This window comes from Dermochelys coriacea, chromosome 9 (assembly GCF_009764565.3).
Source record: "Dermochelys coriacea isolate rDerCor1 chromosome 9, rDerCor1.pri.v4, whole genome shotgun sequence".
Taxonomy (NCBI): domain Eukaryota; kingdom Metazoa; phylum Chordata; order Testudines; family Dermochelyidae; genus Dermochelys; species Dermochelys coriacea.
Window position 1 is genome coordinate 29077934 of NC_050076.1, and position 26777 is coordinate 29104710.

At 41.8% G+C, this 26777-nt stretch overlaps 1 protein-coding gene and 1 long non-coding RNA gene across 6 annotated transcripts in view; one reads left to right on the top strand and one right to left on the bottom strand.

The window, feature by feature from the left end:
• Window positions 1-205: 205 nt before the first annotated feature.
• Window positions 206-26243, bottom strand: GYG1 (glycogenin 1). Of its 5 annotated transcripts, XM_043491689.1 has the most exons (9): window positions 25735-25825; window positions 19896-20015; window positions 19603-19738; window positions 14058-14232; window positions 13587-13749; window positions 6482-6608; window positions 2946-3165; window positions 1302-1352; window positions 620-1063 (listed from the first exon to the last, which is right to left on the bottom strand). In XM_043491689.1, exons 3-9 carry the CDS (start codon window positions 19605-19607, stop codon window positions 878-880), a joined length of 927 nt encoding a protein of 308 aa, XP_043347624.1. In that variant the 5' UTR covers window positions 19608-19738; window positions 19896-20015; window positions 25735-25825; the 3' UTR covers window positions 620-877. The 5 variants fall into 5 exon arrangements, with proteins under 5 accessions (XP_043347623.1, XP_038273630.1, XP_043347624.1 ...); XM_043491686.1 differs by lacking the exons at window positions 19896-20015; window positions 25735-25825 and adding an exon at window positions 26172-26211; XM_043491687.1 differs by lacking the exon at window positions 19896-20015 and having other exon boundaries at window positions 25735-25867.
• Window positions 1062-26777, top strand: part of LOC122455648 — a 28619-nt gene continuing 2903 nt past the window's right edge. The window contains exons 1-2 of the long non-coding RNA XR_006274005.1: window positions 1062-2920; window positions 25160-26772. This is a non-coding gene — a long non-coding RNA (uncharacterized LOC122455648). The remainder of the gene's footprint in view (window positions 2921-25159; window positions 26773-26777) is intronic.

Genomic DNA, 26777 nt, shown 5'->3' on the forward strand with positions numbered 1-26777 from the left:
GTCCCCAAAATAAAGATGTCTATTAAGTTGTAGGCTCATAGAACAGTTTGAATTTAAGGTTTGGACTAGGAATACCACTAACCTTACAGGTTTTTTTTTTTTATTACTATAGTGGTCTCCCCTCTCAAACAAACAGTCAGAAGTCTGAGGCCTCTGCATATTTTACTTGGAATGGCTCAAGATTATGAGTTAGGGAAGCCAGAAATGCATCATGAGTTTTTATTTTGCAATGAGTGCAATATTACAGGTAAAATTCAGTTTTACTAGTCCCATAGTATACAGAATTAAACAAACAAACATTCTACCATGCTGTATGTACTATATTTAAAACCTGGTCAAGATCTTCAGTGTGAGACTAATACCATAAAGCAGTGCTTTTGCTGTTAGAAGTTGTATTAAGTTTGCATGTATGCTAACAATTCAGTACTAAACATTTAGAGTAAGGCAGTGTTGCAACCACTTCAACTTCTAAACAATCCCAAAAATATAGGGTCTCCTGTATAAGATAGCAAGAAGTAGTAGTAACGCCATTCATCTTTTAAGAGGTAAAGCACAGCCCTACAAGTTTAAAGAAATAAGTGTCAAGCCAGTTTAGTGCCCTGTTCCCTAGGGGTTGGGGTTTTTGTTTTTTTAAAATAGGCATATCCAGCAGTCTTACTTAGAAGGGAAGGCTTCAGGATTGTGCAGGTACAGCTGGCACAAGGATTTCTACTCTATAGCTTTTGCTCAGTTCTCACCTGTAGTACTGCAAAGATCTTCAGCCTGATTTTCATCAAGCTACTAGCAAGCTTAACTGACCATATTCAACACTTTCCTAGCTGATATAGCTCTGGAACAAGTTCTTGTATCTCTGTGATCATCAGCAATAGAAGTGCTTCTATTGGAGGTAGGTGTCAAGTTTTTTTTTGATATTGTCAAAGGAGTCTGCTCCCATATAGTCAGCCTGGCCCTGCTCCCACTTCTCCTTCCGTTCTTCTGAAGATTCAGCTGGTGGGGGAGATGGTGGCAAAGTTGGTGCTGCTGCTGAAAGTGACATGTGGGACACTGTCTCTGTAATCTCGTCCTGGAAGGAGAGCATAGTAAGTAGACAGTATAAGAGGGCCTATTTCTAAGCAAGCAACAAAGGGCTGAAGGTGGGAGAACCAATGAGATGTTCTCATGCAAAGCAGCACACACTTTGGGGGGGGGGGAGAAAATGCAGGGGTTATACAACTTTCCTAGCCAAAAAATAAAAAAAATTGAGAAGTCAATGGAGAGCGCACAGGAAAGTACTGGTCAATATTGGTTTAAGTTCTTCATACCTCTCTACAGAAGCCACAAGAGTAAGCCAGAGAATAGACCAAGCCCGACAGCTGCAAATAGTTCATTAGAAAGATGTAAGATGGACAAGAGAAAGCATAGCTCTAAAATAGACCAATAGCTTTGGACTTAGAAAGGTTGAGAACTTAGCTACTTTTTCTGTTTATACTAAATTTAGTATAAAGTTACTGCAAAGCTGTATTCCATACATGCTGTTAAACTTCATGTGTGAAAGGTAAAATAAAGATGGAAAGTTGCTGTAACCTATACTTTCCACTAACTCTACAGATGCAATCTTCCTAAACTAGCTTTTCAGATTAGTCTGACTGAATCCCTAGTGATGTAGGATTCACTTTTTCTCCCCTCCCTCCCATAAAGAGACTGTCAACACCAGCTTGTGGAGTGTTGCAGGAGTACTCCTGGCATGCCAAGTTCTTTTAGTCATGCTTATAATTATCTGCAGCCTCAGTCTGAGATGCATGAATATTAGTGCAGTTAGGTTACTTTTACAGAGTAGCTTCTGAACTGCAAGGCTGATCACACCCATATATAATATTGTGATGGTGGCCATCATTGTGCACATGCTCATCCAGGGAGAGATCTTAACCATTGGATGAGAACAAGCAATCTCGTACAATATTCAGAATTCAGTTTTGTGATAAGGGGGAACCTCTAACATAGGAGGACCCTGCTCAATCCTAGTTTTAATTTTAGGCCAATCAGCATTAACATTTTGCTCATCAGTATTTAGGGAGCATAAGATGGGTGTTTGCTCTGTCCAGCAAAGGGTGGGTTACAAGATAGTTCTGTATGGTCAATTCCACTGAATGGAATCATTTCCAGAATATCCGGAATAAGTCTTGATATTCATTAAAAATTCAGTATTTTGTTACAAGACAAAAATCTTTAAAGAGATAACTGGGTTAATATTTCTGCAGTATTAGCAGAACTTCAATACTAGAAGTAAACTGAGAAAGTTTAGTCTCACAGGTTCAAGCACTTTCCAACTTGGGATGTGTTGACTTTGAAAAATTAGACAATATTTAGTTCAGCATATTTAGGAACACCTGTTGTAGAACTATTCAAATTTAATCTGGTGAGCTTTAAAATGGTTAACAGCCAGGTAATTCCTATTAGTTAGTACAAATGTTAAGTTGCTACAAATTACTTAAGGACTTCAGGATCCTGACTCCTTGTTTTGTCATACCTAAACAAAAAGGTTGCATCATCTGTGGGAACTGACCCCACAAAATAATTAGTTTTTACTGCTTGAGCTAGAAGACCAAGTCTATTTGCTTGAAGTCAGTAAGAGTCAGGCCTCTGTATGTAGTGGGGGGGGGGGGGGGGGATTTACCCCAATTTGATTCTACACAATTGTTAGCAGCCACTTCTTCAGTAATTCTTTGCAGTTCAGTAGTTATTTAGAAAGGGAGGTGGGTAAACAGTTACACCAGCGACCAGACTAACCCAGTTATTTCCTCTGTTCTACTTTATTTCAAGTCTTAAAGAGTTGAAGAAAGCTATGCTTCAAGTCAATGGATTCTCCCTGAAGCCTTCAGTAATTTGAAGTCTGGGATGAGGGAAAGTATAGAACATCCGCGTTTAGAATGTTTCAATGCAGGTATCTAAGATACAAGATGACATACCGCCTTTACACCTGTAGTGGCATCTTTAACAATTCCATGTTGTTCGAGTAGCGGTAAGATGTTGGTGATGAAGGTATGCCACCACATGTTGAGGAATTCTTGGTGAACCATTGAGGGATCACTTGTGTCATCTTTTATGCTTTTTGTTTTGGAGTCATATGTGTAATTCCATGGTTTCATTCTTCCTAGGAAATGCACCACTTTAGCATTTGTGCCAAACCTGCCAAACAAAGGAATTTAAATTAGACACTAGATGTCCAGGAAAAGTATGTACAAGATAGCATTCCATCTCCTAAAGAAAAAAGCTAAGAAATTGCAACTGCCTACTGGAACTGAAAGCATCACTATGCAACAGGAGAATGCAGATAGAATTCTACCTCATAGCTTATTCAGATTGAAAATGGCCCAAACATAGTGGTTTGGGCCATTTCAGTACTTACAGCAGCCAGTCTCTTGGTAGTTTGGTGTCCATGAGAACTCAGGATGGAACAGTCTCAAGCAGCAGTTGCAATCAGAATAAGTTTTAAGAGTGAGAGTTTCCACTACAGATTCAGTGATCCAAATAGCTAGACACCATACACTTAGCCTAATCAGCTATCAGTGACAAGATCACTGGTTTTTAAGTCTTCAGCCCTACAGAAGGGGAGGTCTGAATTGGTCAGAATATCCAGCTTCAGAAAGCTTCCTCCACTGCAGCTCTGCAGAGGGTCCTTCAGGCATCCTAGAAAGAAGCAATCTGTCTCACCTGCCATGGTGAGACTGTATTGAGGTGTTTTAATGATTCTCCCTCCGCCCCACACCTGCCTCGACAAATTTCTTTCAAATACATGGCTGTTCAGAACCCTTAAAAAAATCTCAACTCTAGGTAGATCAAGAGTGTCTAATTACTCAGTTTTTATGGAAGGGCTACATAAATCATCATGCAGCTATAGTGGGTGTATTTTTTGAAGTCTCTTTACCTCGCTAGTAGTAATCTAGTAGGATCAGAGAGCCCACTCCATGATCTGAGGCTGTCTGATTTTATATAGAAGGAATCTTACTGCCAGAGTTTAGGTCAAATGCTGTTAAATACAAGCAACATAGAAGAGATTGCTTTGAAGAACTTTGTTTTCAGGCTTTAAGTGCAGGGCCTGAGAGGCTAATGGATCAGAACAGATGGCCAAGTTTAGTTTTTAAGCTAGTCAGGACCACTTTAATAGAATTAAGACAATTCCATTTTGTCCTCTGGAGGGCCAACCTTCCCTCAGTTGGATCTGTTCCAGGGAAACACTACATCGGTCCTTGAGACTAGAAACACGTGTGCTTTGCACATTCTTGTCTTTTGTTGTTGTTGCTTTTGTGTGTGTGTCTAAGTCTGTTTCCATGAAAAGTGATATCTGTATGTGAACACTGCTTTCCCCCCTCAATCACTGCCCAGGAGGCTGTGGCTGCACAAAAAGCCCCTAGTGGCTCCATGTAGCTATAGTGGCCGCATTGGTTGCCACATTTGAGAAGTGCTGGTTTAGGCTGATCCTTCCTGGTGTGTGAATAAGATTAGACTTGGAAAGGAAACTGGTCTTCTACAATAGTTACACTAGAACATTCCATGCATTCCTGGATCTCTGCTGCCACTCATTTTGGAGTCAGGATGAAAGTGCATTTTCTATAGAAAACTTGTGTTCAAATGGTTTCCCCCCCTCCCCCAAACCAGGGGTACTTCCACCCAGTGCTTTGAAACTGGACAGCATGCAAGACTTTCTATGCAGGTGTGAATCTTAGCCTCATGGAACAGAGACTCTGAAGGATTAGATATCGATGTCAGTAGTGTTTAAGTTTGGTTCATTACAGCTATTGAACTGTGTCTAGTGGATGTGGGCATCTACATCAAAAATGTTAATCTAGAATGTCTATTCTGACAGCCCTTTGTTACTTTCAAAATCCAAAAACCACTAGCTTTAACAGCTTATTAGGTGCATCTAACTCCGTTCAGTTTGAAGGAATTTTTTGCCTGGGCCAGGCAGATTCAGCTGACCTCTCATGGCAACAAGGTAAAGTTTTGTTTTTTTTGTTTTTTTTTTTTGGCGACATGACTAATCTCAGCAAGGGAGTAGTTGAGGAGAGTACGGTGTACGTCACAATAGCTTTTAGCTTACTGAATGCTGTTTATTTTGACTACTCAGTGAGTTCACTGTGGCTTGCATGTATTTCTTCTTAAAATAAGCGATCTAATTTTAACTTGACAATATTTCAGATGTTCAGATCACAAGACATGGTTTGAACTTGAGCCAGCAACAATACTGCCTATGTTAGCTGTTTCATTAATCTCTAGCAACTTGATGTCATCTAAAGATCAGCTGGCCTTTTCATGCAATTCCTCCTCACTCGCTTTTGAAGCTAGCAGTTAACATGGTTCAGTTGTAATAAAAAGATTCGCAAAAAGAAAAAGGAGTACTTGTGGCACCTTAGAGACTAACAAATTTATTTGAGCATAAGCTTTCGTGAGCTACAGCTCACTTCATCGGATGCATTTGGTGGATTTTCCACCAAATGCATCCGATGAAGTGAGCTGTAGCTCACGAAAGCTTATGCTCAAATAAATTTGTTAGTCTCTAAGGTGCCACAAGTACTCCTTTTCTTTTTGCGAATACAGACTAACACGGCTGCTACTCTGAAACCTGTAATAAAAAGATTGTAAATTGCACCCATGTTTGAATAGTTTCACACTTTATGCTGCAACAATCTTAGAGTTTAGATCAGAATTAGGCCAGTAACAATGCAAAGTACCATTACCTGGGGAAAACATTGCATGCCAGTAATACATTAACATTTTTACAAGGTCTCTATGTCTATAATATAACTAAACTATTGTTGCATGTAAAGTAAATAAGGTTTTTAAAATGTTAAGTTTCAATAAAATTAAAGTGCAAAGCCCCCTGGACCAGTGGCCAGGACCCAGGTAGCATGAGTGCCACTGAAAAAAAAAAAAAATCAGCTTGTGCGCTACCTTTGGCACGCGTGCCATAGGTTGACCACCCCGATCTATGTAAATTGTCACCATACCCAGCCCATGCTGATTTCGGCTAAACCTCACTCAACTAAACTCTTCAAGGACAACTGCTGTGCAGATAATTCCTCTTTGGTCACAGTAGTATGCCTGTGATTAAAAGAGTGTTGAGTTGTACTCTTGCAATAGAACAGGTCCTTGTTAAATACACCTGTGCTAGGTAAATTAATTCAAAGAATAAGCTGCTGCCACTGACGGAGGTAGTTTAGGCCACAGCCATGTAAAGAATACTTCCATTTTGATTAGTTTATCTAAATTAAGCCATTACATGGTTCAAAGTGAAATTAAGAGATTGTACTATCTATCACATAGCCTTCATTTGGCCTAACCTTGAATCTCCGAACTGAAATTGAGTCAAAGAACTGATTTTATACAGCCTTTTCATCACCTAGTAAGAGAGATCAGCTTCACAAGAGCTCTTTCAAATCTGGCCCATATAACGGCTACACTAGATTATGAATCATTTTTCTACAAGAAAGAATGCTGAACTTACGCTTTAAATGCTGGAAGGTAGGAGTATAGAGAAATGCTGCTTAAATTATAAATAAATGGCAGGTGTTTGTTGATATCTGTTGTTGCCCAGCTGCTGAAGAAGGTGTTTAATAACCCCTGGTCCCCACCTGAAAGGGAAAGATGGAGAGTTATCAGTATTCCTGTTTTAAATTTCTTCACTAAATCACTGATTCAAGACTCAGTTTAGTCATGTGAGCTAGCATACCCAGTAGGAATTAGTGGCAATACAGTAGCATTCTATTTACAGAAGTTAGTTTTCTTAAACTATAACATTAGCCCTCTTGCCAGGGGCAGCTACAGATTTGTAAACTTAAGTCATACTTTAGGCTATTTTACCTCCCAGAAGACAGCCAAAGGCTTAGAATTCCTAGTGGTATAATTTACATGTGAACATGCATTTGGTCTTGCATGATGCAACTCAGTTTCCATTCACAACTTGAAATTGAGTTAAATTGGAGTAGTAAACATTGGAATGTCAGATTTGTTATTTCAGTTGCAGTGAGGCAACTACAGTAGGCCAGATTATGATCTGTCACTCCAGATTTACACATGTAACCAAATAACTCTGACCCATGGTTGATTATTAGAGGCCTACATGTGGCTCAGCAGTCCTGAACATAATAAGACTGCCTTTTTGGATCAAGGACCGATTGCTTTTAGCAAGCCAATCTAGGCCTTAATTACATTTTCTGAGAGATGTCATACTAGAACTATATTAAAGCTCCTAGTTAGCTTCATAAGTTTGTGAAACTAGAAGTTTTGTTTCAGTTGACGCATGCACTAAGTGTTCAGACCCCCATTTTGAATGTAGGCTAGTTTTACAACAGCAGAAGTCAGTAAATGACTGCCTGGATGCAGAGCAATTGTGTGCGTTTTCCCCAAGAGACTTGGAATGCTGAACAGAATACAGGAACTTGATGAGAAAGTGGATTAGTCAGAGAAACTGACTTTGCTTGTAGTGTTCACCTTGACATTTGTTCTTTACTTACAAGAACAGCCTCAGCACTTTTCCAGACCAAGAACTATGCAAGTCCCTCTCTCAGCCCCTTAACTTGGCCATTTCTGTTTTAGGACATGATAGTGTTATTCTGAATTTGATCTTATGTTGGTAAAGAGAAGACCGCTTTGACACACAAGTGAGATTCCTGATGTATGCTTTTGGATTAAGGTAGCATTAAAATTATTGTATTACTACTCTCCCCGCATTGTTAGTATGACTAACAACTCCACTATATTTACTCCAGCCAGCCAGTTTGGGAAAAAAAGTGCATGAGAAACCATATTATCACTTGTCAGAATGAAATCCCCACTAGCAGAGCCAAAAGGTGAGATATAACAATTCTGAAGAAATCATGGCAGTGTTCTACTATTAGCTTTTTGCCAAAGCAGCCAGTTGATACAGCAGTAAGTTAGAAGAGACATGTGTAAGGCCCTTCCAAATTAGTCCATTTTGATCAATTTCACGGTAATAGGATTTTTAAAATAGTAAATTTCATGATTTCAGCTATTGAAATCTGAAATTTGTGTTGTAATTGTAGGGGTCCTGACCCAAAAAGGAGTTGTGGGGGGATCCCAAGGTTATTGTAGGGCTGTTTTGTGGTACAGCTACCCTTACTTCTGTGCTGCTAGTGGTGGTGGTGTGGCCTTCAGAACTGGGCAGCTGGAGAGTGGTGGCTGCTGGCTGGAAGCCCAGCTCTGAAGGCAGAGCTGCCACCAGCAGAAGCAAGAATGGCATGATACGGTAATGCCACCTGTACTTCGGTGCTGCTGCTTGCAGAGCTAGGCCCTCAGTCAGCAGCTGCCACTCTCCGGCCTCCCAGCTCTGAAGGCAGCAGTGCAGAAGTAAGGGTGGCATGATACAGTATTGCCACCATTCTGCACTGCTGCAGGTGGGGTGCTGCCTTCAGAACCGAGTGGCTGGCCAACAGCTGCCCCTCTCTGGCTGCCCAGCTCTGAAGGCAGCATATAAGGATGCCAATACTGCAGCTCCCCCAGAAATAACCTTGCAACCTTCCTCTCCCCCTCCACCAACTCTTGGGTCAGACTCAGGACCCCCCAATTGAGAAACACTGATCTCCTCTGTGAAATCTGGCCTTGTGTGCTTTACCCTATAAATGTACAGATTTCACAGAGGAAGACCAGATTTCATGATCCATGATGCATTTTTCATGGCCATGAATTTGGTAGGACCCTAGCCACGTGGGATAAATTTGAGAGAGCACAGAAGCTAAGTGAGTTTGTCATTGGATGTTATTAGGAAAGCACTTCCAAGTCAGAGATATGCAACTATTACTATATATTGGGAACGTGCATGCCTCTCTTTTGTAAGACTCCTACCATATTAGGAAGCGTCTTTGCATGACCTTCCATGTTTTATATTTGTCTGTAAGTTTAGACTAAGTGATTCTACTATCCTGAATGATTGTTTGGAATAGATTTGCGTGTAGACCTAAAGAACTGTATGTTTTGCATCACAGAACTAGTCATCCTGCATAGTACAGGTTACTAAATTCCTCCCAAACACCATCATCCAATACTTCCTCTCCACTGCATATTCTTTGCTCCTTATGTTATGGACTGTTTCAGTGTCCTAGTCTTACTGAAAACCAAGAGCCCCTCCAATTCCACCAAAGGGAATGCCAGTGCAACTTAGCGTTATATAGTAATTGTGCCATATGCTATTATAGTTGCAGGTATAATCAATACTTTAGCATCTTGCATCTATATGTTGTTTTAGATCTGAAACTATTAACTGCTCAAATACCAGCTTGGATCCCAGGCTAGAAGTCTAGTAAATTACATAACCTATGGAAACAGTTTCTCTTGCACTACTCTAAACTACAAGATAAGCAGACTATTTTAGCTAGTCTTGCTTTTAAATTAATAAAGTCCCAGGTTTTTAGAAAAGTTTGCTAGAAACACTGAAGGCAAGCATCGGCCATTCCAGTTATGAAGTTCAGTTTCCCTTCTCCCTCCCCATTAAGTACAGTAGTGTGGACCAAGTTTATTGCATCATGTTATCCTAAACCTTTAGAATAACTGAGTTTACAGATAAAATAAATTTGTCGTTTCCCAGAAATGGAATAGGATTTTTTTTAGTCTGTCTTACGAAATAGACACTGACTACTTAGTCATGTATCATCAACATTTGAGGCAAGCAGTATTATATTGGAAGATAAGTCCAAGAAGTTTGTGAACATAAAGAATTAGTATCCAAGAGTTGTAACCACTGTGTGCTGTATTAAAATATTCAGCAAGTTTTGGGGCCACTGATAATTGCTTTCTTTCTGTAGAATCAAAGAATATCAGTATTGGAAAGGACCTCAGGAGGTCATCTAGTCCAACTCCTGGCTTAAAGCACGCCCAATCCCCAACTAAATCATCCCAGACAGGGCTTTGTCAAGCCTGACCGTAAAAACCTCAAAGGAAGGAGATTCCACCACCTCCCTAGGTAACCCATTCCAGTGCTTCACTACCCTCCTAGTGAAAAAGCTTTTCCTAATATTCAACCTAAACCTCCCCCACTGCAACTTGAGACCATTACTCCTTGTTCTGTCATCTGCTACCACTGAGAACAGACTAGATCCATCCTCTTTGGAACCCCCTTTCAGGTAGTTGAAAGCAGCTATCAAATCCCCCCTCGTTCTTCTCTTCCACAAACTAAACAATCCCAGTTCCCTCAGCCTCTCCTCATAAATCATGTGTTCCAGTCCCCTAATCATTTTTGTTGCCTTCCGCTGGACTCTTTCCAATTTTTCCACATCCTTCTTGTACTGTGGGGCCCAAAACTGGACATAGTACCCTCGATGAGGCCTCACCAATGTCAAATAGAGGGGAATGATCACGTCCCTTGATCTGCTGGCAGAAAGTGGCACAGAGTATTTTAGTGTGAATCTTGTTTACCAGCGTGTAATACCAGAGCTATATTTTCTTGTACCCGATCCCTTAAGGATTGGTGCTCTTCTGAAGATAGCTCTGGTGAACAGATATGTTTACAACAGAATGGCATGCTACTGGAAGACTTCATTAGTGGCATGTGCAAGCTTTTTTTTGGATTATGGCAGAAATTTAATAAAGTGCTCCTGTTTTAGATAGCAACTGGTGTAGGAGTATAACAGATCTAGTTGTGGAAACAGTATGATTAGAGTTAAAACATTAACAGTGCTCCTCCACTACCCTTATTGGTCAGCCTTAGGCTTGCTTCTTTTTTGTTGCTAGATTCAATACATATAACTAGGTCTATAAAAAAAAGCAGCTGTTACATTAAAACCTATTGATCTAATAATGCTTATGCACAAAGTTTAAGATGCTACAGTGACATACTAACAATTCATCTCCCATGTTTAGAAGTGATTTTTGAATACCATGTTAGAGTCCCTATCATAGCAATAATGCAACTTTTGCTTTATAACAGTAGTACTCAACTTATTTACCATTGTGGGCCTCATATGCAGCTCTCTAGTCTGTGTTTATGTGGGCTGCATACATACAACATATATACTACCTGTAAGGCCCCGAGGATGTCCATGGCTACAGCTGTGTGCTGATTGAGCAGCAAGTGACCCATAGGCCACAGGTTGAGAACCACTACTTTATAAACATGGGACTAGCTGAAAGTTTGAAGAATGCTTGAGTTTAGCACTCACTGAAATAATTTGAGACAGGCATACTGGTTAGCTGCCCTTTTAAATCATTGGCCATTGTACCATTGTCAATGATGGTTATTGTCTGACCCCAAAGAAGCACAAGCATGATTTATTCTGTTAAGTTTGCTGTGTGCTACACTAGTTGCTTTATCAAGCTCTTTAATCTCTATCATGTAAAATCCCCAGTGTAGCCATAAGTCAAACTTCCTGTCTAACACCAGTTTGTCAAGCTAACCTCATTTGAAATAGTATTTTAGGATAGCTGTAAATTAGGAAGCTATATTATTCTCAGGAAGAATCGTAAGCTTCAAGCGAACCACAGCTCCTCTAAGGTTTAAAAGGTACTACAGAGTTAGTGGAAGACCAGTTGTCAGGAATTTGTCCCAACTAGATTTGAGAGGCATTTCTTGATACTAAATTAGATCAAAAGCCTGTTTACTCATGCTTTTACATATGCCACAGGCATATTGCTTGACTGACATTTTACAGCCATGTCAAGCAAAATGCCTACGGCATATGTACAAATATGAAGTGCAGCAGGACCTAGAGTAGAGCCAGGTGACATGGGGTTACTCAACCCACGGCGTTGAAGTTATCCTTTTTGATGTGCTGTTTTCTTCATGAAGTTGAACTTACTGCAGCCACATACAAGTCAAAGCTTCAGTACTACAGAAATACTAAAAGCAGTTTCCAGAAGTTGATTAGTCTAACTTCAGTGTATTCTTGTATGGCTGATGCATCAAATAATTTTGTACTTACATAGCTTGCAACTAAGTTTTATACTTGTTAGCACTGGCTGTGATTAATTCATCTTGAGTCTGTAAAGTTTCTCATTACTAGAATTCTAATAGGGATTACCACTGACTAATTCAAAGGCTAAATCCCTGCTTTTTATTGCAGTTGAGGGCTAAAACCTGAGTAAGGGCAGAGTTTCTTCACCATTAAGTACTACCTATGGCAAGTCTTCTCATATCCCTCAAAGTGATAGTCCAGTTTAGTTTGCTGGTCCACAAAGTAGCAACTGTATGGAATTTCTGGACTGAACTAGAAGGTTTGAGCATTGGCCTGCTAAACCCAGGGTTGTGAATTCAATCCTTGAGGGGGCCATTTAGGGATCTGGGGCAAAAATTGGGGATTGGACCTGCTTTGAGCAGGGGGTTGGACTAGATGACCTCCTGAGATCCCTTCCAACCCTGATAGTCTAAGATTGTCCAGTTATTCAGTGAGGCAGCTAATTCAACTGTACTACCAACTTACTTGAAAATGGTGCTCCAAAGGAAGAAGTTAACACAGGTCACCTACAGTCAGTAGGCCACCTGTAGAATCTCATTTGGCCACCATTCTAGATTCAGGGGCTCATTATCAATACCTGCCAGAATGAATACAAAAAAGCAAGCAACTGAATGGGATAGGAAACTTACTCTTGGGACTATTAGATCTGAACTCTTTGGAGGTAAGAAGCATGCAAGACAGTTTGCTACTCAATCAGCATGAACAAGGTTGTTAAAACTAGTTAGTAACACCAGAGACAACCTGTGCTTGCCAACAGTGTGTGTGTGGTGGGGGGGGGGGGGGAAGGAGAGGGGGTAGACAGAGCAGAATGAGGGCAGCTGACTTCAGCAGTTGGTACTGAGCATGCTCAGTACAAGCCAAACAGCAAATGGGTAGAAGGGAGGGGAAGCACTGGACCCTACATGCTTCCCCCCCCCACACACACACACACACTGCCTCTGAGTAACAGCACTGTTGTCTCCAAAGAGAGACAAATCCCCCCCCCCGCCCTTTTTTTGAGGAAATGCTGCTATTGATCAAACACTTAATTTTACTCAGTTATTTGACTAGCTACTGAGAGTAGAAGAATGATTTGTTCTGAAACGTTTAAAAAGCCACTTAGAGCAATCCAACTTTGGCAACATCATGTTCACCTTATCTCTAAGGATATCCACAAATGATTGTTGTGAAAAGTTGAGTTGATGGAAGCTTATTTTCACTGATTTAATGTTTAAGTGGCCAACACAATCAAATCCATTAGCAACTAGTTTGTATCTAAAATGTAGGATACTATACTGGTTTATAATCTAAAGAATGTTCATTCTTCTAGTTGAGAGCTACAGAAAGTTTTAGAAATGGCTGTTTAATTTGGCCTATCTTTGCCACTTAAGACTCAAGGTGCCTCTGAAGTCCATCTAGGCCTTTAATACAAGATAAGCTTATTAATGTTTGATGTTTGAGTCTGACTTCACTATAGTCAGGAAAAAAAATATCTGTAAGAGTCCAAGCATATGAGCTTCCTGTAAACATGAGTACTCTTTCCAATGAGGTGCTGGAATGCTAACTTAAGTGGTGTCCTCTAAGGCATGCCCATCTGAGATATTCCCCCCCGCTCCCATCATTTTAAACAATCTAAACTTGAAAATTGGAGCTGGAGTCAATACATACCATCAAAGCTGCCTTTCTCTGTGGCAAGTTGTAACAGTTGATTGTATGTTTCAATGGAAGGTCGATAAACAAAAACTCCAGAATTAAAACAGTCAGGCCAGCCTGGATCTGGTGCTGCAGATAGCTCTTCTTTCTCAAAAAGCTCATCAATATTTGTTAAAACCTAGTTGTGGGGGGGAAAAATTGCTTTCTGTTTTCTAGGCTAGACGTTCCATAGCATTATCCACCCCCAAGATATGAAGTGTTCATATCAAAGGTCTCATTTTATGGAGGACAGCTTTGACAGAGATATTCCCTTATTACTGCCAATTACAAGTTGTTTTGTAGGCTTAAGAGCACTTCCCTGCATACCAAATTACAGGTCCCCAGTAAGAAGAGGTTCCTATTGCAAGCCACTAGAAGGAACTGTATTCTGAATAGCAAATATATATATTAAAAAAACAAAAAAAAAAAAACAAAAAAAAAACTTACCATTGTGTCTGCATCCATGAACACACATTTTGAATACTGAGTCAGTTCCCAGCAGTGGAGTTTTGTTAGAGTGACACCCAGCTCAGGTCTTTTCATTAGTGCTAGGTGGGCTGAATCTCCACTGTCCAAGACATCTACCAATAAGACTTCATCAAAGACTTTTTCAAGCACTTTCCTGTGGAAAGTAGGAATTGCTGATTTTTGCAAGTTAGTCTTTCCAATATCCCCAACCCCAAGACACTTTGTATTGCCTAGACTCTTAATGCACAATAAGGAGTTGAAGCCTAGACTGTCTTGTATTTAGTCTACTTTCGTTTAAACACGTGTGCTACAGTCTTGTCAAGTTTCTAGCATAGAAATACCTTAGTTACCAGTTAGTAATCCTGACTGGTGCTGGAGTAGTAGCAATGAGAACTGAAGCTCTGTATATATACAGAAGTCAGGCAGATCATGTCGTGTAGTTTGAGCCTCCCACCCAGTTTTTCAGCTAGACCCGAGAACACTGCTTCTTGGTGAGATGACTATTTTAAGCTTATTGCTAAGAAACGGGAAGCTATTAGACTTGTCTGTGCAGGACTTTGGACAGCAGCTGAATCCTGAACAGTACTTGTTGACCTTTAAAGCCACAAGGACCAGACCCAACTGCTGCTAGTTTATCTGGCTCATCAAGAGTGTTTACTTAGCCATGGCTCTCCATGTGGCAGCGAGTGCAGTAGACATCTAGGTAGTTTAATTTACTTCCTTTTACTTGGAAATGGTCTCTTGGAGCAATGTTGTCTCCACTGTAAGTTAAAAGCATCATATTAATGCTGAAGAGCTAAACTGAAATAAGATACACTAAGTTCTTAAAGCTCTTGGCAGTTATGCAAGTCCAATTTATATCATCATTTAATCAACCCAATAAAATGAATCAGTATCTATAGAGGGATCTTGATTTCTTCAGACTACTTTGGGGGACTAATGCATATGGCTTCAGGTTTAACATTTTATGTTTAAGAACAGTAGTCAAGTTGGGCTAGCCAACCCATATGTCTTGAGTATTTTGCGTTAAACTGTATACGTGTACAAGTTGAATGGTCTTGAACTACAACTTTACCCTCCAGATTGTCAACTGTTGTACTTTAAATGATTTGATATTATTCTAGTCCCAGAGGAAGTTAAAACAAAACACCTTAGTTCTAAAATATGCAGGAATATTGCAGATCAATAATATCTGAAAGTTCTATTCATTCCACTGGTTGTCCAAACCATTTAATTATGTTGGTGTTTGTACTTTCATGCCCTCCCCTTCAGGAGGGGACTGCTAGCCTAGTGGACAGGAAGATTATTCACCTGAATAGAATGCAGTTGTATAAGTGAGGCACTACAGTCAGAGCCTTGAGACAGATTAAGTAGCCCATTGTGTTAGATAGTAAAGAAACCTGGAATCAACTGTCATTATAGCAAGCAGTATTTGGCAAAGACAGCTTCCTGTGGATTAGATAACAAGGGTCATGTAACTAGTCCAGCTAGTTACTTCCCACTCCCAAGTTCAAAGGGGAGTCATGGCCTGAAGTTAAACTTTCATCTAGTCAAAAACTTCTAAGGTCTGTTCCATGCCAAAGTTTAGCTTCTGTTGTAGCAAAGGCTTGTTACATTAGTATATTCAATGACAGATAAGACTGAGAAGCTCAAAGGATGAGCTATAACCAGCTTGCTTATTTCTTGCCTTCATGAGTAGGCATACGAAAGTATTAAAGTTTGCGGGGGTGGGGGAAGAGGGATGAGTTGTTTTAAATTTGAAACTATCTAATTTACTTATATGGCCTCCATTATCCAGGTGCCTCAGCTTTTGATGCTTTTATCCTCAAAACACCTACGAGTTAGAGAAGGACTAGTCTCTCCCGTTTTACAGATGGGGAACAAAGGCAGAGAAATTAAGACTTGAACAAGGTCACACGGGAAGCTATGTAGAAGAGCAGGGTACTCAGCCTTGATCCGAGTCTCAAGCTAGTGCCCTAAATTAATGGGCCATCTCCCCCCCTTTTTAATGTAAATTGTGCTAGGCAGCAAAACAGAACCTACCTTGAAGGGCTTGTAGTCTAAGGCTATGTCTATACTAGAGAGCTTACAGCAGCACAGCTGTGCTGTAAGCTCTCTAATGTAGCTGCTCTATGCCAATGGGGAGAGAGCTCTCCCATCAACATAATTAATCCACCCCCCAATGAGTGGTGTAAGCTGTGTTAAGAACATAAGAATGGTCTGACCCAGTATGGCCGAAGGTCTAACCAGCCCAGTATCTTGTCTGCCGACAGTGGCCAATGCCAGCTGCCCCAGAGGGACTGAACTTAACAGGTAATGATCTAGTGATCACTCTCCTACCATCCGTCTCCACCCTCTGACAAACAGAGGCTAGGGACACCATTCCTTACCCATCCTGGCTAATAGCCATTAATGGACTTAACTTCCATGAATTTATCCAGTTCTCTTTTAAACCCTGTTATGGTCCTAGCCTTCACAAGCTCCTCAGGCAAGGAGTTCCACAGGTTGACTGTGCGCTGAGTGAAGAAGAACTTCCTTTTATTTGTTTTAAACCTGCTATCCATTAATTTCATTTGGTGGCCCTAGTTCTTATATTATGGGAACAAGTACATAACTTTTCCTTATTCACTTTCTTCACATCACTCATGATTGTATATATCTCTATCATATCTGCCCTTAGTCTCCTCTTTTCCAAGCTGAAAAGTCCTAGCCTCTAATCTCTCCTCATATGGGACCTGTTCCAAACCTCATTTTAGTTGCTCTTTTCTGAACCTTTTCTAATGCCAGCATGTCTTGAGATGAGGGAACCACATCTGTACGCAGTATTCAAGATGTGGGCATACCATGGATTTATATAAGGGCAATAAGATACTCAGTCTTATTCTCTATCCCTTTTTTTAAGGATCCCTAACGTCCCATTTGCTTTTTTTAACTGCCGCTGCACACTGCGTAGATGTCTTCATAGATCAATCTCTCTGGTCACTCGATCACAGACCTAAGAGTGGCTATACTTCAACAGGTTTCAGAGTAGCAGCCGTGTTAGTCTGTATTCGCAAAAAGAAAAGGAGTACTTGTGGCACCTTAGAGACTAACAAATTTATTAGAGCATAAGCTTTCGTGAGCTACAGCTCACTTCATCGGATGCATTTGGTGGAAAACCAAAAAAGCTTCAAAAACAGACTCCAACGAGAGACTGCTGAATTGGAATTAATTTGCAAACTGGATACAATTAACTTAGGCTTGAATAGAGACTGGGAATGGATGAGTCATTACACAAAGTAAAACTATTTCCCCATGGTATTTCTCCCTCCCACCCCACCCCCCACTGTTCCTCTGATATTCTTGTTAACTGCTGGAATTAGCCTACCTGCTTGTCACCATGAAAGGTTTTCCTCCTTCCCCCCCCTGCTGTTGGTGATGGCTTATCTTAAGTGATCACTCTCCTTACAGTGTGTATGATAAACCCATTGTTTCATGTTCTCTGTGTGTGTGTATATAAATCTCTCCTCTGTTTTTTCCACCAAATGCATCCGATGAAGTGAGCTGTAGCTCACGAAAGCTTATGCTCTAATAAATTTGTTAGTCTCTAAGGTGCCACAAGTACTCCTTTTCTTTTTGCGAATACAGACTAACACGGCTGCTACTCTGAAACCTTCATAGAACTATCCATGATGACTCCAAGATCTTTCTCCTCATTAGCTGTAGCTAAATTAGCCCCCCCATCATATTGTATGTATAGTTGGGGTTATTTTTTCCAATGTGCATTATTTTACACTTATCCACATTAAATTTCATTTGCCATTTTGTTGCCCAATCACTTAGTTTTGTGAAATCTTTTTGAAGTTCTTCACAGTCTGCTCTGGTCTTATCTTGAGCAGTTTAGTATCGTCTGAAACTTTGCCACCTCACTGTTTACCCCTTTCTCCAGATCTTTTATGAATAAGTTGAATAGGATTGACCCTTGGGGGGAACACTACTAGTTACCCCTCTCCATTCTGAAAATTTACCATTTTATCTTCCTCTTATCCCATGACAACTTAATTTATGTAAGAGCCTTTGGTGAGGGACCTTATCAAAGGCTTTCTGGAAATCTAAGTACACTATGTCCACTGGATCCCCCTTGTCCACATGTTTGTTGACTCCCTCAAAGAACTCTAATAGATCAGTAAGACATGATTTCCCTTTACAGAAATCATGTTGACTTTTGCACAACAATTTATGCGTCTGACCATTTTATTCTTTCCTATTGTTTCAACTAATTTGCCCGGTAGTGATGTTAGACTTGCAGGTCTAATTGCCAGGATCACCTCTAGAACCCTTCTTAAATATAGGTATTACATTAGTTATCTTCCAGTCATTGGGTACAGTAGCTGATTTAAAGGACAGGTTACAAACCATTGTTAATAGTTCTGCAATTTCACATTTGAGTTCTTTCAGAACTCTTGGGTGAATGCCATCTGGTCCCAGTGACTTGTTACTGTCAAGTTTCTCAATTAATTCCAAAACCTCCTAGTGACACTTCAATCTGACAATTCCTCAGATTTGTCACCTACAAAAGACTGCTCAGGTTTGGGAATCTCCCTGACATACTCAGCCGTGAAGACTGAAGCAAAGAATTCATTTAGTTTCTCTGCGATGACTATTGTCTTTAAATGCTCCTTTTCTATCTGATTGTCCAAGCTATCCCACTGGGTGTTTAGCTGGCTTCCTGCTTCTGATGTACTTAATTACCTTTTGAGTTTTTGGCCAGCTGTTCTTCAAACTCCTTTTTGGCTTTTTTTATATTTTTACATTTAATTTGGCAGTTTTATGCTCCTTTCTATTTACCCAACTAGGAATAGACTTCCACTTTTTAAAAGATGCCTTTTTATCTTTCACATGGTTGTTAAGCCACAGTGGCTCTTTTTTTTAGTTTACTGGGTTTTTTTAATTTGGGGTATACATTTAAGTGTTGGTGGGAGAAACTCTCCTGTTGACATAGTGCTGTTCACGCCAGCGTTTGTTGGTGTATCTCATGTCACTCGGGGTGGTTTATCCACACCCTTGAGCAACGCAAGTTTTAATCGACATAAGTGGTAGCATAGATGTAGTCTTAAAATACAATACAAAGAAGGATAGGAGACTAAGCGTTCTCTCTATTTTACTGATTAAAGGGAGGTGGAGAAAGATTATAAGACTTCCCCAGAATGTCTGTGGTAGATCCAGACATTGAACTTTGATCTGAGTCCCAGACCAGTGCCTTAACTACAAGGCCATCCTTCCTCTCGGTTAGTGGCTTACATTTAGCTATTTGTCAATCTCTTCAGTGTACTACTTGTCAACCAGTATGCTCTGGTTGGATAGTTTACTGTTGGAAGCAGCAAGCTCATGGAATACTAATTGGCATCTACTCCTCTTAGCGTTTTGGAATATTCTGACCATCTTTAGAAGATCACTACAGAGAGCTTTCATTTGGGGGTTAAAAATTATTGTAATAAGAGTATTGAATGAACAACTAGGTGAAAATACTCATGAAGTGACATACCGCATGGGAGCAGAGACCTGAGGCGTTATGAGCACAGTTAGTTTCTTTATCGTTCTATGGTGTTGCAGAGATGAACCCAAGACCAGTGCTCCTTTAACATAAGAGTCATTTGTAGCTAGAGTCACAAAAGACTGATCTTGAAAAGGAAGAGAAGTTCTGTTAGTATTCACATTTAGTTTTAAATCAAAGTATGCTTGCTAAAATTATTCAGCTCCACCACTGTATTTCATGCCAGAAGGTGGTAGGTAGAGAGTTATGTTGAGGAGCCTCAGAAGAGTAAATAAGCCACTCACTGTGTTTAAGATCCCTTATTAGTAGGCATGCACAACATTTATGGAAGAGGTTGGTACAGTTGAGGTATGCTACAGCAACATGTCTTGATTAGATCAGCCAGTGCATTGACAGACATGGTCCTAAATGTAGAAGGAAGCACATTCCATATTGTGTGGAGAGAAATTCAACTGCCACATCCAACCCTCTAGTTTTCCAAATAGAAACTTCATTCTAGTTTACACTTTGGATACAACTCAGCTAGGACCTGCCTGGATGCAAATTCCTCATCCAGAAGGAACTCAAAATCCACACCATGGACTGCTAGCTGGGATGTAGACATCAGTTGCAAATGTAAGGTGTTTTTGTACTGGCCAGCCTGCAGTGAGCATCTGTCTGCCAGGTAGTACTACTTTAATTCTAGCATCAGTCCTTCAGTGAGGTGTTTAAATCTGAATATTCAGGGAGTTGTGTTAGTACATTTGAGATCTACATATGGAGTAACCCTATTCTGAAATTTGATCAGACCTTGCAGATGTGTTTAGCAAGACTGTTGCAAAATTTCAATGAGAATACAAGCTTTTAATGGGAAGTGTCTGGTTAGTTCCTATCTAGTAATATGAAAGGGAGTGAATTACAACTTAAATTGTGGCAACAGTTAAGCTTGTAGGAGTTCATAGACCATCAGGGTTGGAAGGGGTCTCAAGAGGTCATCTAGTCCAACACCCGGCTCAAAGCATGACCAATCCTCAATTTTTGCTCCAGATCCCTAAATGGCCCCCTCAAGGATTGAACTTATATCCCTGGGTTTAGCAGGCCAAAGCTCAAACCAGCACATCCCTCGGCCCACACCGCTTTCCGCAGTCCCCATTGGCCTGGAAGGGCGAACCGTGGCCAGTGGGAACTGTGATCAGCCGAACCTGAGGATGCTGCAGGTAAACAAGTTGTCCTGGCTGGCCAGTGGATTTCCCTGACGGGCTGCATGCCAAAGGCTGCCGATCCCTGGTGTAAAGGCTCTATTTGGTAGCCATTATAATGTTTGTTTGCAACTAACTAGTAAGAATCAATTTTTATTTTACTAAAAAAAAATATATATGCAAAATGTGATTTTAAATAAAGTGATTTAAATCAAGATTTTCTGTTTGCTGATTTAAATCAAAGCAGTTTCAACCACCAATTTCAGCCACCTGGGTTGCTGCCAAGGAAGATGGATAGCTGTGCTGAGAATTGTGTTTACTGAAACAAGTTTCAGAATTTTTATTTTGCTTCTAGGAGATTTAGCAAGATTATATTAATTTAGTTCATATTTTGAAAGATACAGAAATGTGACTGCAGGTAATCTTTTATTGGACCCACTTATGTTGGAGACACAAGCTTACACAGAGTTCTTTGCATCTTTTTAGTAACCAGAGACTTCCAAGCACCTCAGGTGATTGCACATTTTACTTGAACATAGAATAAAAGAAATAGTGACCACTTAAGAAGTTTGCCAGTTTAACAGCTTTGACACAAACCTTGAAGGTGTGACAAGCTGAGGTAGACTAACACTGTCAAAGGGCTACACTCTTGCAGGAGTTGTTCTGCACAGAAGAGGCTACACTTTCGGAGTGCCACGTGGAGCAACTCAGTGGCAGGTATCATTCGCTTACTGCAGTCCACAATGCAAACTGCAGATTTAGGAAGCTGTTCAGAGAGTTGCCAGAGTGTATAGTGCATATTGCTGTGACAGTTCTTATGCAAGAATGGTTGGATTAGAACCTGAGGTCTGCAGCTATGTCTTGGCCCACGGATCTCAAACTCAAATCACCATGAGGGGAGGGATAGCTCAGTGGTTTGACCCAGGGTTGAGAGTTCAATCCTTGAGGGAGCCATTTAGGGATCTGGGGCAAAAATTGGGGATTGGCCCTGCTTTGCACAGGGTGTTGGACTAGGTGACCTCCTGAGATCCCCTCCTACCCTGATATTCTGTGAGGACTAGTACATTGGCCTGAGGGCTGCATCACTGACACCTTTTCATATAAAGATACAAATCTGCCCCATCCCTTCCATGAGGCCCTGCCCCCTCCCTCCTGCCCCTATTCCAACCCCTTCCTCAAATCCCTGCCCCGCCTCTTCTCTGCCTCCTCCCCTAAGCACACAGCTCCCTGGTCCTCCTCTCTCCCGGAAAGCGCTAAGTGCTGATAGATAGCTGTTTGGCAGCAGGAAACACCTGAAGATAAGCAGAGGAGCAGGGACATGGCACGCTGGAGTTGGAGGGCAGGTAGCAGGGGAAGGGAGCTTGGCAGCTGCAGGAAATAACTCTGTGGGCTGCATAGGTCTGTGGGTTTGAGACCCCCATCTTAGCATCAAAATGGCAACTGGAGATTCTCTCCCCCCCTTTGCTGCCACCACCATTCCCTAAAATTTTAGTGGAAAATTATAGTAAATTGGCCACATTAGTTAGGAAGCAAATTAAGATTCTTATTACAATAAAATCCAGTCCTTGCATCTGAAATGAGATATTAAAGTTCACATTTAGTTTCTAATATTGCAATTTTATATTTTTGCATTAAAATTTTATGTGGCATTAATCTTGACTAGTGTAACCAAAGTTACTGTAGATGAAGAAAGTGGTATTCTCAATCTCATAGGGTGAGACACATCTTTGATATTAGAAGTGAGAAGTTAAGGGGTCCTCTTTAAGGCATACATGTTAATTTTTTCAACTATAGCAGTAGTTGCCTATATGGCAAATTGTAAGCAATTGTAAGAGTCTGATGTACTTTAGGGCAGTTTAGTACCTGGAACCTACATAGCCAGTATCCTTGTGGTCAACAAGTTCTTTAGACCAATCTGAGAACCTTTGGCTAGAATAGCAACAAAATTAAATTAATCTTGGGTCATCTAGATCGGTGCTACTCAAAGTGGTGGTCCGTGGACTGGTGCCAATCTGCGAGCCACATATTGGGGGAAAAAAAATTGCCGGTCCCCAACATCAGATAGCGTAATCTAGATCAGTGCTTCAAGCTATTTATAAATGTTTTCAACCTAGCCAAGTTTTAGACTTCAGAAGAGTTTCTACAGAGTCATACATGGAAGGGGATAGGTTTCCTACTTAAATTTACTGAGTAATGATTTGTAGTAGTCCATATTGCTTGATGTATCTAGGGCCTGTATAGACAGAACAATTCCCAGTCTGTTAACTTCAGAAACTAGTAGCACTAATGGTGAACTACAGCTCTAGAAGTCATGCATACTATAGGTGTAGTTATCTGGCAAAATTCTTAACTATTTTTCCATTCTGCCCCCAAGAAGCCAGTTTGAATGCAGAAGTTATATAAACTGCTTGCATGAACTGTATCAGACAAGCAAGTTGTTGGTGTCTTAAGCAGTGTAAACATTCCTCTAGTAGCAAACACTTGTGTTCTTGTCCCTGGATTTGCAAATTACTCTTCTCACACTTCCAATAAATGAAAAGTTTTGCCTTGAAAAGCTAACAATTCACTAGCCTGAGCCACCAGCGTATTACACTTAAAAACAGGGATCGTACAGACAATAGTAGTCTGCAAACAAGTGACTGCATTGCTTGTGCCATCATTCAAACTAAAAATCTTTGTCCAGATGTTTTCTAGGCAACATGGTTCTTCCAGTGATCTAACACCCTTGTTGTTTACTTGTTAAGACCTTTGTATGGCCTTGGTGGGAGGAAGGGGAGGGGAGAGTGTCTGCCTGCCTTTTTGAAACTGCATATTCAAGTCCCACACTGCTGGATTTACTAACCCAACAGGACAACTGAGCAATACAGGAAATTCTAGGGTGGCCAACATAAGATATATAAGGGTTTATGGTCAGAGAAACATTAAATTAAGTTTGAGGATGAACAGAGAAAGTATAGGGAAAGCTAGAAATAAGGCAAATCCCAACTACTGAGTTACTTGCTAGATTTTCTCCTTTGGGACAGGAAGGCTTTATTTACTTTTGTTTAACGGAAATGTGGTGCTGGCAACCCCTTCAGAGGAGGGTCATTGACATAGCTCAAATCTATGCAGTATGAAACAGGACATGTTAGTATTAACATGGAATGTACCCTCCCTAGGCTGGTTATTAATGTTTTGTATTTGTGTGGAAGATTCAGGCCACTTTTAAATTTGAATACAAAACAGAAATAATGAAGTTGCTCCAAACTGTGCTATCAACAGGCTATGTTGTCAATTGACTTTTTGGTAATGTCTTCCATCAACTCAGTCGCCTAGCTATCATTTCTTCCACCCTCTCCACTTTGTTCTATTTATAGGCTACAGCAGCTGAATAGGGGAGTACCCTTCATAGTAGTGTGTCAGAGAGGTACTGTGGACATGTGCAAATCTATAGCTAGGGGCACCTGCTTTACTTGCCTGAACATAAAGCTTTTGGCTCCCTCCAAAAGGCTGTCTTAGCCAGTGTAGAGCTATATAGGACTGACCTGTTGCTAAGCAATTGTGACTGGGCCAACGCCTTCCCTTGAGCAGCCCTCCTTCACATATGCCCGAGGTCATTATATTTACAAGTCTATATGTGCTCTTTGTTTCCATTCTAGGTAGTTTCTTTTTGAGAGAGAGAGAAAGTGTGTGTGTGTGTGTGTGTGTTCAGACTCCACCTCTCTGAGTTTCGGATAGTAATAAGTTTAAATTCTGCAAATACAAGTTTAATTAGAATCTATGTAAGATCAACAGGGGCATCTGTATGAGCTGTTGGAAAAAATGCAAGGAAAGTTGTTTAAATAATAGCAATTGCCAAGTAGTGTGTTAAACCCAGACATAGCAGTACTAATAATCTGAAAGCAAAACTGACTTCCTCATTCCACTTCTCTTGGCCTGGGCCATCAGTACTGACACAATCATCCATGTGTGGCAAGTTAAGAAAATTCTTGTGATGAAGTGTTATTAGGAAAGAATAATAAAAGGTTTTGAGTTGGCAGCATCCCTTTAGCATTTGCAAGGCAGAGTCAAACGAACATCGTCAGACCCATTTAAAAGCATCTCCATTTTTTGTTAGCCACACTTTTCTGAGAGATACCTGCTATTACAAGAGCTAGTATTATAGCTGAAGGATGAGAGCGGTTAAACTTCATGCAATTGGGAATATGTGGTCTTGTCAGTTTCCACCATGCATAGGAGTGTTACAGGGGGGGGGGGGAAGCGCAGCGGTCTTTAAGAGCACAACACGGATAACTTTGCTAAGGACCCCAGGAACAAGCATAGCACCAGAAGGTAGCTTTAAGTCGTTTTAGGGCAACTAGATTTCGACTTGAGCCTCTTTCCAATTTAAGCTTGAGCTGTTTGACAAGCCCCGATCAAGACGCCGAACAGGACTTTGACTTCCTGGAGATGCAGACCCTGGATTCCACTTCAAGGCACAGGCGTCAGATCCACACCTGACCTTCCCCCAAAGTTCAGGGACATGTGGGGCCAGGCCCATCGGTTCTGTAAATTACGCTCCCAGGAAGCTGAGCCGAGTTGTGCGCACACGGGGTACGGCTCGCCCCAGCTCCTAGACCTCCTCCCGGGGGTGACGGGGCAGTAGCGCTGCGGGGTTGCTTCAGGGTCCTCCCCCGCAGGAGCCGCGCCGGGCGCCCGGCTTGCCCAGCGGGGGAGAGGCGCCCACTGGCCGGGGGGAGCACTGGGGCAGGCGGGCAGCACAGCTAGCCTAAAAATAGGAGCCGCCCTGAGCGAGCGCGCGCGCCGGGGTCCCCGCAGCGGGGGCCGGGCCAGGCCAGGCCGAGCTCCGCTTCCTTCACTTCCTGCTCCGCGAGCCTCCGGCGGCAGCTCCCGGGCCAGGGACAGGGCGGGCAGGAGCCACCCCTGAGAGCCCTCCCGCAGCTCTGTCAGCGCCGGGCGCACTTACCAGCCATGGTGCCGCCGCCGCTGCTAGCCCCTCCGCCAGGGACGGATGCTGCGGCCGCCGCTACTCACGAGCCGCAACCGGAGCCGCCCTTTATATCTGGGCGGGCGGGCGGGCGGAGCCACGTGGGGCACGTACGCTGCCCGCCGCCAGGCCGCCTTTCGCTAGCGCCGGCCTGGAGGCTCCCAGCACGGGGCGAGGAGCCGCCGAGGGTCGCCCCCGGGCGCGGTGCCAGCTGGATTATTCCCCCGTGCCAGGCCTGCCTGAGAACAGCCTTTCCTCGGCCTAATTCCTTCCTTCCTTCCATTCCCTGTATCTGCTTTGCACGCACCCACCACCCCGGTCTAGGTACCGTGTGCTAAGAGGCCAGTTCCTCCATTCCTTTCCCAGGTGCTTTGTGCCGCCGCCAAGCTGCCCTGACTGCCTCGCTGGGGAGTCACCTGGCGCTAGGGAATTCTCCGACATGAAGATTGTTCCGCCACGTTCATTGCTGGGGTCTCTGAAAGGGTCCCCGCCTGCTTCGCTGAAGGGGGGGTTGGTGGTGGTGGTGAATGTGGCAGTGCCTCCTCTTCCTTTCCCACTGCTAGGAAGAGTTTTGTAGCCTTCCTAGGAGTTGCAGGGTTTGTGTGGGGTGCAAGACTCCTCCCGAGAACGTGACCCCAAGCCGCTTCTATTCTTTGCTTGTGCTTTTGGCCAGCCACAGGTTATGTTCTGATAAGTGACCCCGTGAAAATGACACACGAGTTTTTTGTATTGTTCTTTCTCAACAACTTCCAGGTCCAATTTGTTCACCTTACAAATAAAAATATATGTTTTCTACCTCCTAGTGCTGCAATCTTCACCTGGGATCTGAGAGTCAGGCTGGATTTTGCCTGTTGCTTGCATCACTGCTGCTAATAAATATTGGGCAATCACAACGCCACCTTAAAGGATTCTGTTGATAATGCATATGAGAGAGAGAGAGAGAATCCAGCTGCCTGTTCCAAAGCTGTGTTGGCTCTGCAGGGATAACACAAATAAAATCTTATTTGATTCAGTAAGGTGAG

Bases quoted from the DNA above. Each gene is read 5' to 3' on its own strand.
- GYG1 (XM_043491686.1), bottom strand. From the start codon at position 26,196: ATGTCGGAGAATTCCCTAGCGCCAG. The intron at 1,353-2,945 runs GTATGTCATCTT...AACTATTTGCAG, and splicing joins CCACTACAGGTGTAAAGGCG to CTGTCGGGCTTGGTCTATTC. The intron at 1,064-1,301 runs GTATGAAGAACT...CTCTCCTTCCAG, and splicing joins CTTGTGGCTTCTGTAGAGAG to GACGAGATTACAGAGACAGT.